We start from the raw sequence: 10617 nt of genomic DNA on the forward strand, positions 1-10617 counted from the left end.
ACTTTTATCTACTTTTTTTCACCTCAGTTAGACATGAACACAACTCGGATTTAATTTAAAATGGACTAAAACTAGTCAAATTCAGATTTGATCAAAATCATCTTGAATTAACTAAATTAATTTTAACCAATTTTGTAACGCCCTCATATTAGATAGTTCGTACATTTTACTGTTTCGGTGATCAATGTTTGTTCGGACAGGTAGAATGTTTGGAACTATATTTAAACTAGAGTGAGGAGTCATAAATAAACCAAATAATGGTAAGAAAAATTAAGAAAAAAATTTAAGCAATGAAATGTACTAAGGTTAAATGAGCCTAAGCTTCGGTGATGAGTTACCTAATCGGAAGTGACTGTAAAAGCAGTTAGCAACCCTAGACCCGAGGGGAACCCTATAAAATAATTTTTGGGATTTCAGTGAAGAGTTATAGAGCCTTAGATAGCGATAGAATGCCAAGAAAACATGAAAAAAATTTTCTAAATCGGTACAGACAATTTTAGCTCGTTAAGCTAAACGAATATCATTTTGGTGATTTTACCTTCAGAGATCATTTTTTACTAACTTGTCCATTTAAGTAAGTGAATTATATGACACAAAATATGAATAAATATTGATGAAAAATTAATTAAAAATGAGTAGAAGAAAGAAGAAAACAAAGAGAAATAAAATTCAATTATAACATCATGCTTGAGTAAGCACGATGCAATTAAAATTTTTCCACCAATCAAAATTTGACAAGCACTTCAAGAAAGAATAAAAGAGATAAACTTGACCAAAATTTTCAGCTTTTTCTTCTTCCCTTAACTTGGCTGATTCCTCTCTCTCTCCTCCTCCATAGCTATTTCTTCTTCCTACCTCCAAATTTCTTGATTTCTCACCACCAAATCCATAATTTCTTTCATCAAAATTTGCCATCTTATCTTGTTAGAGAGTTTGGCTGCCAAGAATCAAGGAGAAAATAAAGATTTGAAACCCTAGAAACTTTGCTTCAAGAGGTTAGTGCCCCTTTTCTCTTCTCTCTCTATGAATTCCTTGCTAAGATCATGAAATTGATGAGAAATTTGTAGAATTTAAATAAAATTTTGCATGTTGGAATATGTTGGAGTTGAAATGGAAAAATCACATGAATTGTATGGTGTATGCATGAACTAGGGATTTGAAGTTAGGGTTTTGTGACTAAATTGGGAATTTTGTGCTATGAAGTTTAATTGGTGTTCTAATGGTCAATTAGTGACCATTTGAGGTGAATTGACCATGATTTGAAATGAATTGTAGCACTAAGAATTGATTTGGTATGCTGCCCCTATTGTGCCAGAATTTATGGACTTGAGTCCAGTGTGGTTAGGCTATAATAACTTGACTTATGTAGCTTCAATTGATACAAGGCTAATTAGAGGTGAAACTAGACACATAATGGCATATTTTTTATGAAGAAACCCTACCTAGAAAACCAACTTAGGATGACTTAAATTCTGCCTCAATCCGGATAACCAATAGACTAGACCTGAAAATTGATTATATAAACAGTGTTTGTTTATTTGGCCATAACTTTGTATAGAAAGGTCTAAATGACCTGAATTTTAAACCAATGGAAAGCTAAGACAATTTAGAACAATTTTCATAGAGAATAGAAACTCAAATTTTGATCATAACCAATTCAAATTGCTAGCCAAATTTAAAATACTAAAACTGCCAGAACCAATTTATGCCCAGAAATTCTGGGTATTGACCTATCTAGCCAATTATGGTAAAAATATTATAACTTGAGCTACAAAACTCCAAATGGAGTGATTCAAAAAGAGAATTAAAGAAGACACATAAAGGAACAACTTTCATGAAGAAAGTTTAGCTAAATTTCTACTGTAGATTAGTCCAATGGAATAGTAAACATGGACCATGAAATCTGAAAATTTGAAATAACAATCAATGGGCTATGAATTGAGTTTGACGACTAATGCAAATAAGTATAAAGTTCAAAATGTGGTATCTTGGTGGAATTAGAATTAACAAATCTATTATGTATGAAAAAATCAACATTTGTGTGTGAATGGTAACTACCAAACCTCAAATGCAAGAAATTAAATAATTAACTTTATAAAATGCCCTAGTATGCCTAGAATGATTGGTTTTGATAGGTTGGCATGCTAATAGGTTTCTGATAGCAGTACTATATATGATATTATGCCATTTCGTGATTTGTGATATTTTATGTCATTTTATGATATTATGGCCTATAGCCATTTTGCTATAATTGATACATTCGGCTTTATGCCTGATTGCTTATATGGCTTGTTAGTCGTTCTGTTGCACACCTGGCAGACACTATGTGACCGATGGTGTGACGGTCTGAGGTACTTGGTACCCAGTGCCAATTTACCCGTTTATTAAGTACAGTCGACTAGTATAGGGTACTTGGGCTACTGAAATAAGACTTAATAAATTATAACCAGATAATGAACACATAATGTATTAAAAGTTTTACAATGATGAACAATTATCATAAATTCATTCTATATGAAATGATAATATAATATCTGCATATTTATTTATTTAGTTTATTTTTATTTTATATTGGCACCACTAAGCTGTATTGCTTAGCACATCACTTTTGCAATGCGTAGGTACTGGTGAGACCGATAGAGAGCCTAGCAGACCTCAGACTGAGTGAGCGTCTGGATCTGTATAGTGTACAGTGTCACCACTTCTGCAGTGTTCTTGGTAGGACTCTAGGATTTTGTTCTGTACTTTATATTTTGTATTTTGTACTTAGATTTTCATTGTGCCATGTGAATTGTAAACTCCTGTAATTAATGTAAATTATGTAATTAACAAGATTTTTATATTTTATTTTTGAAATTTGAGTGTGAATTTTGTTTATATATGAAATTATTATTTGCAATATTGAGATTTGATGAAATTTAGTTGAAGTTGATTGGAGTTGAGATTTGAAGAATATATTGGAAGTGTTTTTTTTTTTTAAGAGGTTCCGAAGAACTGTTTTTTCAATTTTTAGCCTGCACTCTGCCGAATTTTCTGTAAAATTTTCAGAGTCACAAATAAATTCAAAATTTCAATAAATGGCATAAACTTCACTTAGGGGCTTTTAATAAATAAATTAAGAACTAGAAATTGAAATAAGATAGGATAAGATGCTCCGGCACACTGTGCGACATATCTTGCTCGGCTACACTATAGATGGATTAGGGATGTCACAAATTCGGTTTAATTCTGAGTTAAAAATAGATTTTTCACTTAAAAATTTTGAGAATCAATTTTGATCAAATTGAATCGAATTGAGTTGAACCAAGTGAATCAAACAAAACTGGATAAAAATAAAAATTGATAGTCCCGAATCCCTAACCTTTCAAACCAAAACCATCAGTCTACTTCCGATTTAAAACCAAACGATGCTCTAGGCTATGTCAAACCCTTCCGCTCAAAAATTAAAGAAGATATAATTCCAATTTCCACATGTACAAGTTTCACTTCCACAGTCATACATCCATTTTTTTTTTCCTTTAAGGGTAGAAAAATAACTTTCAAGTATAACAATCATTGCCCATAGGTTTAGGGTTCGTGAATAAACAGTTTTATAGCCTCTAATTAAATCCACCCATAAGAGGATTTACCACCGATCCTGAGGTGGATCTCAATATGGCGTACATGAAATAACTCGCCGCCAATCAAATTGGGATTAGGACCATACCACCACACCAAATTTATTACCGGCAGGAATAGCAATAGGTCAGGTATTTGTGAATATCCGACGTAACTGAATCCTAATTGGATAGGTTTAGGTAGCATATAGTTATGTTTGGAATAAGTTTGGATTTGAGATATAATACCCATGTGGCTTTGGATTTTGTATATTGGATATACGTTATCCCAACCTATTTATATAAATAATTAATTAAACATAAAATATGTTTTTTATAATATTGATAAATTTTTATATATTATACTTTAAATAAATAGAATTATTAAATTTTTAAAACAGAAATTATTAATAAAAATAATTTTTTAGTAGATTATTAATTAAAATATATATAATTATACGGATTTGAGTATTTTTTAGATAACAATAATTAAATTTTAAATAAGTTTAGATATTTGAAAATAAATTTTAATCAGATTTAAGATGAGTTTAAGTATTTTTTAAGTAATAATAATTGAGTTTTGGACGAATTCGGGTATTAAGACGGATTCAAATATTGAATATATTGATAGGCTCAAGTTTGAGTATAATAATCTTGATAGATATCCTACCGTTGCCATGAATAGGCCTTCATGCTTGGTGATAATTATCCATCTCGTTCCAGAAACTATTAATGGACACATCTTTAAGAACCCATATCAGCAACTGGATTGTTGTAACTGATTTTTTTAAGCCAACACACACATATAAAAAGAAGCCAACCGAGTGAAGAACACACAAGCTTCAAATAAAGTAACCTTCTCCTTGCAAAACTTGAATTAAAAAAAAAAAAAAAAAAAGGATTTATAAATATGAAAATTATGAAGTAGAGAATACTAGAATGCGCAAGGAGATTAATCATATTAAGTCTGATTAGTAGTGTATACCCATATGTCCAGCCATTTGTTTTTTGATTAAATAAAATTATCAGTACATGAATTCTTAATCTTTTATGCTATAACGGAGTAAGTATTCAATCACCGGCCGTAAGTCCAATGATAACACCCACTTTGGATACAAAAAGATTGCATTAGAATTAATTATTGCCTGTCACGAACTTATTAAGGTGGTTTCCCGGTCATAAGTTACTTGCACCCAACGGCGAATGGACCATCTTTGCTAGGGAACCGCGCTATTAACTTGTAGCTTAATAGGAACGGAATTTCGAAATTTGTCTAGTTTCAACTTGTGACTCTCAGGTTTCAACTTGTCTGGTTTAAGCAAAATTTCCACATAATCTTTCATGGGCTCTTTCAAGAATACTAATTATCAGGCATTTGCTGACCCTACAAGTTGGTCGTCACTCAATAGTAACAACCAGTGTTTTTTTGTGCAAAATTTTCCACCTTCAGCCCCACCATCTCCGGCGAGCTTTTGACCATGGATAAAAGACAAAGTAATTGAGCCCGCATCTTTAATTAGCTGTCCTTGTGTATTTAAGGATTCTTGACTTTGGGATGAGATTCTGTAAGAATCTTTGGATTGGGCAAAAGATTCTAGTCAATTACTGAAACGATACTCAAAATGACAATAAAATATCAAGTGGTAAACCGTAAGTTAGCTTGGATGACACTGGCACCACTCATTGCACATGACTAGGAAATGTCATAACATGGGAATTCTCCACAAACAATGACAAACCAGACAATCAGTAGAATTTTAAGGCCCCTCTTATTTTACCCCTATATAACTAACTAGGATCCTCTGTCTGATATAGGTACCTCTGTAAAGGTGATGCTTTGAATCCAAATCCTAGGGCTTCCAAACCAACAATGGCTGCTGCTACAGTTGTTCCAGTAGCATACCAACAGGGAAGCCCAGCTGCACCTGAATGGCTGAACAAAGGCGACAATGCATGGCAAATGATCTCTGCAACATTAGTCGGCATGCAAGGCATGCCAGGGTTAGTGATCCTTTATGCTGGCCTCGTCAAGAAGAAATGGGCTCTTAACTCAGCATTTATGGCACTCTATGCCTTTGCCGCTGTCATGCCTTGCTGGGTCCTTTGGGCTTACAAAATGTCCTTTGGTCATCAGCTCCTTCCATTTTGGGGCAAAGCTGGCCTTGCAGTCTCTCAAGACTTCTTGATTCCTCAAACTATTCTCCCATCAACGGATTACAAAAATGTTTCTGCAGCTCAACCACTGTATCCCACATCTACCATGGTCTTCTTCCAGTTTGCTTTTGCAGCCGTGACAGTTATACTCCTTGCTGGATCAGTTTTAGGCCGGATGAGCATCAAAGCTTGGATGGTCTTTGTACCACTATGGATCACCTTCTCCTACAGCGTTGGAGCCTTCAGCATATGGGGCGGAGGCTTCCTCTTCCAATGGGGTATCATGGATTATTCAGGCGGTTATGTTGTCCATCTAGCTTCTGGTGCAGCAGGATTCACAGCAGCTTATTGGGTAAGCACCTATATATTCGCCTTTCCTGTCCATGCACTTGGAATTTTTCAACATTTGATGACACAAGTCAACTTGCTTTATTTCTCTTGTAGGTTGGACCAAGACTAAAGGAAGACCGGGAAAACTTCGCACCAAATAATCTCTTATTAGCATTGGCTGGCGCTGGTATTCTTTGGATGGGCTGGACCGGTTTCAATGGCGGAGATCCTTTCACTGCCAATGTAGACTCGTCCTTAGCGGTTCTCAATACTCATATCTGTGCAGCGACAAGTCTCCTTGCATGGACCTGTTGGGATGTCCTCTTCTTCAAAAAACCCTCTGTGATTGGTGCCATTCAGGGAATGATAACTGGGTTGGTGTGTATTACTCCTGCTGCAGGTAAGACCCTTCAATTCGAAAAGCCAACTTTTTAAACTTCTCAATACAAAGCTTTCTTCATTTCCCAAAATTTTCCCCCACAGGTCTTGTTCAAGGATGGGCAGCACTAGTAATGGGTTTAGCATCAGGAAGCATCCCCTGGTACACCATGATGTGCTTGAGCAAGAAGTTGCCCTTGCTGCAGAAGGTTGATGATACCCTGGGTGTATTACACACTCATGCTGTTGCCGGAACCTTAGGTGGGGCTCTGACAGGGCTCTTTGCACATCCATACCTCAGTGGGTTGTTCTTGGTAGTCCCTAATTCGAAAGGGGCATTCTATGGTACTCGAGGTGGAATTCAATTTCTAAAGCAATTAGCAGGAGCAGGTTTTGTCATAGGGTGGAACGTATTAGTTACATCCATCATTCTTTGTGTGATAAAATTGTTGATACCCCTGCGGATGACTGATGAAGAGCTAAAAGTTGGCGATGATGCTGCTCATGGAGAACAAGCGTATGCTTTAGCTGGACAAGGACAAAAGGAAAATTCTACAATGATAAGTGGAAACCATGATTCTGTGGAGCTCCAATACCCCTATGTTTAATTTAAGATGGAAATAGTATGCAAATAGCCATTGGCTATTGCATAAAAATAAGAATTGATTCAAAAGTGTATACTAATAGATCTTCAAGCTCTTAAAGATGTAAGATCTCCCGCCAACAGGAGAAAAAAAGAAAAAAGGCAATATAAATGAGACATTATGCCATAAAAATGAGTTCTGCATTCTGAAATTATATATTCGACACTTAGTTCTGGAGGCTAAAATAGTCAAGAAGGTTCCTAATAAAACCTTTCCCAATCCTGATTAATTCTTGTTGAAGATGAGACTGAGGGTGGAGATGGACTCGAGCTTCCTAATCCAGAGTCAAAGGTCTCCCACTCAGTTGTCACTGACACAGCATTGCTGCTACTGCTAGTGCTAAATGGCTTCGAATTACTAGCCTTTAGGTTGTCCAGCAGATCATGGTAGTTCTGGACACAGTGTAACTGTTCATGGAAGCAAATTTGTTAAAGGCAACAGCATTTGATGACAATGTAAATAATTCTCAGCTTGAATATTGAAATTCAGAATTTTTCAAGTTAAAACCTATTTATAAGAAAGAATACAAATTAGCACGCACAGTCTGCTACTTGCAGAAATTCCTTTTTCAATCATGAAGCAGGATATGATGCAAACAAATAAAGGTCAAGAAGCTTCATGGCAGGATTTTTTTATTACTTTTTATTTTTCTTTTTTAAGGGAACAGGTGGGGGAAGATGGGATAAATGAGATCATCATCTATGAAGGAATGAGAAGAAAGCCTAAAGAAGTAATAACCAAGCATGCAACATGTAAATGAATAGACCTATACCATGAAAAATGCATTAATGCAAGACAAATAAAAATGCAAATCAGTAAAAAGCAATGATTTTCAAGTCACAAGGGTGGAAGATAATATCTTTTATGCTTTCAAAATTCAAAGTTCAACCCAATTAAATTCAGGCTTCTGGGTTTTTAACTTGCCAAGTAAAAAGAGGTAAGGTGGTTTTCTAGCTCTATACACAAGCCCCAAAAGAGAAAATTACAGCTTGTGTTATCAGTACAAGTATCACATTTAACAATAAATGGTCAAGTCAAATCATGTAAGACCTAGGAAAAGAAAAAGTTAGAACAAAAGAAGAAGAAAAATACCCATATTCAGCCAGGAAATGCTAAATACAAGTAAAATGAGGTTTCTCAGCACATGGAATGGCTTTTACATTGGGCAATTCTCACAAGATCTTACAAATCCTCAATCTGAAGACTTGAAAACCTTAATTACTACAACAAATTAAAATTCAAAAACAATTATACTGAGCATGCCCAACTAATCGCTAGCCCATTTTCTTCCTAATTTGCTCCATTTCCCTCAAACTTGTCTGCACAGTCATCTTAACATTTGCCAACCACATTTTTCTAAGTATAAGACTTCGATCTCAAATACTGGAGATACAAGCCATACTTGTAAGAACTTTTCAGTTGAAACTCATAAGCTAGATTATTTGGAGGATAATGTGGTGAATAAACTTGATCAAATGCAACATTGCACATAATACTAACCTCAGCCTTCTGCTATACCTTGGGTTCTCCTTCAGCCTGAATAGTGTCCAATTTCAGCAATTGCCTCATCAGAAACTCTGATGACACAGAAAATTCCTCCTCCACAGTCTGGCCCCCACCCTTCACAGCCACCACTAAGGCAGAAACCTAAAAAAAATGAAAATTTTAGTAAGATTTCACACAGAAGGCATCCATGATTAATTAGCCACTGGAGCAAACATAGACCTACTCTTTCTACAAGCTTATTGACCTCTTCTCTGACTTCAGCAATAGCTTGAAATGCTTTTGACATTTCTTCTCTTCCTTCATCTCCACAGGCTTCTCCTCTTCGCTTACCATGCTTTCCAAAACCAAAAATCTTCTACTTATCCTTCACACCTGCCTAATGCAAATATTCCCTTGTCCCCTAAACAAAATCTTTTGCCGTTTAGGCTCCAGACCCCTTTTTTGATTCAATAACTTCTTTCATATATCCTGAAATAGAAAAGCAATTAATGACAAAATCCAATGGCGTCAACAGGTAGAAAGAAAGCCTATTTTACACTCAAGATTAGATCATTAAAGGAATAATCTTGTAATATTTTCTAATCCAGAAAATTAGAACTTCAAGGATGACATTTACAAAAATTTCTAACCATGAGAAGTTGTTTCCATTAAACAAGGAAAAAGTCATTCGAAGATAATAAAGCAGAAACAATTTCAAAGAGTACAAAAAAAAAAAAAAGATTAGACTCGAGTTCAACATGAATGCAATTAAGCCAAAATTTGCTAAAGGGAAAAATAACCTCAAGAAAGTTCTGTTCATTCAAGGATGCAAAGCATTTAGTTCAAAAAAATGGGAAAGTTAAAAGTCTAGCAATTAAAAATGAATAAACTCGAAAGAATTTCACTTTAATAACTTACAAAAAAAATAAATAAAAAAAAACAAAAACACTTTTCATGGGGTAGAACATGAAGGAAACCCACTTGAAAACCCCCTAATTTTACACAAGAATCAAACAACAAGAAATCCAGTAAACCAAATCTTCCAGAAGAGAGGTCAAGATAAAAAAAAATGTAGAAAATAGAAAATTTAAAAATAAAAATAGGGAATTACTGAAAGTAGATTGAGCGGGTACATGCTGGGAGGGACCATGAGAGACGTTGATCTTGATCAAGGGCCCAAGCATCATCAGAAGAAGCAGACTCTCTTCTCAGGACGAGTATGCCACATGGCCTGACCTCCAAAACTTCAATCAAGGAATACGAATTCTTCATCTGGATCTGGAGTTGGAGTTGATTACTGGATGAAATTGTAGACTGCTTTTACATTGCCTTGTTGCTTACTAATATCAAATGCTAGGGAAACTGGGGATTGCTGGTTGCAACAACGACCCCTGTATCTTTTTTGTCATATTTTCTAGTGATAATTTTTCTCCTTTATTTTATTTTTTATTTTTTATTTTTTATTTCTACACAAACTGTATTTGACTACCTCTTTTCACTACAAAAATGGCCAACTAAACTATCCTACTCTAACATTTCCATTTTTTTTTCTTTTTTTTTTCTAGTGATAATATTTTTTTAAAAAAATTATAACTTTAATGTCATGCAAAAATGTATAAATTGAAGTTTGATTACGAAGGATGCTAACGTAATATATGCTTATAATTTAGTATAGTTATACAGTTGGGTAAAGATTTAGATTTCTTCAAGTCTTAATAAACGAATTTCCTATTCAGTTAGTACCAAATACAACATGAAGTACGAATTCTGCCGAAAAGAATTTGGCTGCATCGCTCCAAGCAGAGATGCACAACCTCAGCCCAGCACGCCTCGCCAACCAAACTTACACCCAAGGTTTTTTCGGTAAACATCACACAAGCGGTTTAATTTTATGAGTGTTTTTAACAAAAGAAATCTCTGAATTTTATAAATAAAATTATTTTATCTTATTATTTTTATTTAAAAAAATTGCATGAAACTCAATCCTACTAAATTATCATCAAATCCTTCAATTTTTTTTTTCTTATCAA

At 34.6% G+C, this 10617-nt stretch overlaps 1 protein-coding gene and 1 pseudogene across 1 annotated transcript; one reads left to right on the forward strand and one right to left on the reverse strand.

Moving 5' to 3' along the window:
- Window positions 1–5157: 5157 nt before the first annotated feature.
- Window positions 5158–10038, reverse strand: LOC110667256 (BAG family molecular chaperone regulator 4-like; annotated as a pseudogene).
- LOC110667255 (ammonium transporter 3 member 1) lies at window positions 5467–7287 on the forward strand. Its single transcript, XM_021828053.2, has 3 exons — window positions 5467–6102; window positions 6195–6480; window positions 6564–7287. The coding sequence occupies exons 1-3, from the start codon at window positions 5467–5469 to the stop codon at window positions 7064–7066; spliced, it is 1425 nt and encodes a 474-aa protein (XP_021683745.1). The 3' UTR covers window positions 7067–7287.
- Window positions 10039–10617: the final 579 nt, after the last annotated feature.

This window comes from Hevea brasiliensis, chromosome 5 (genome assembly GCF_030052815.1).
Source record: "Hevea brasiliensis isolate MT/VB/25A 57/8 chromosome 5, ASM3005281v1, whole genome shotgun sequence".
NCBI lineage: Eukaryota > Viridiplantae > Streptophyta > Magnoliopsida > Malpighiales > Euphorbiaceae > Hevea > Hevea brasiliensis.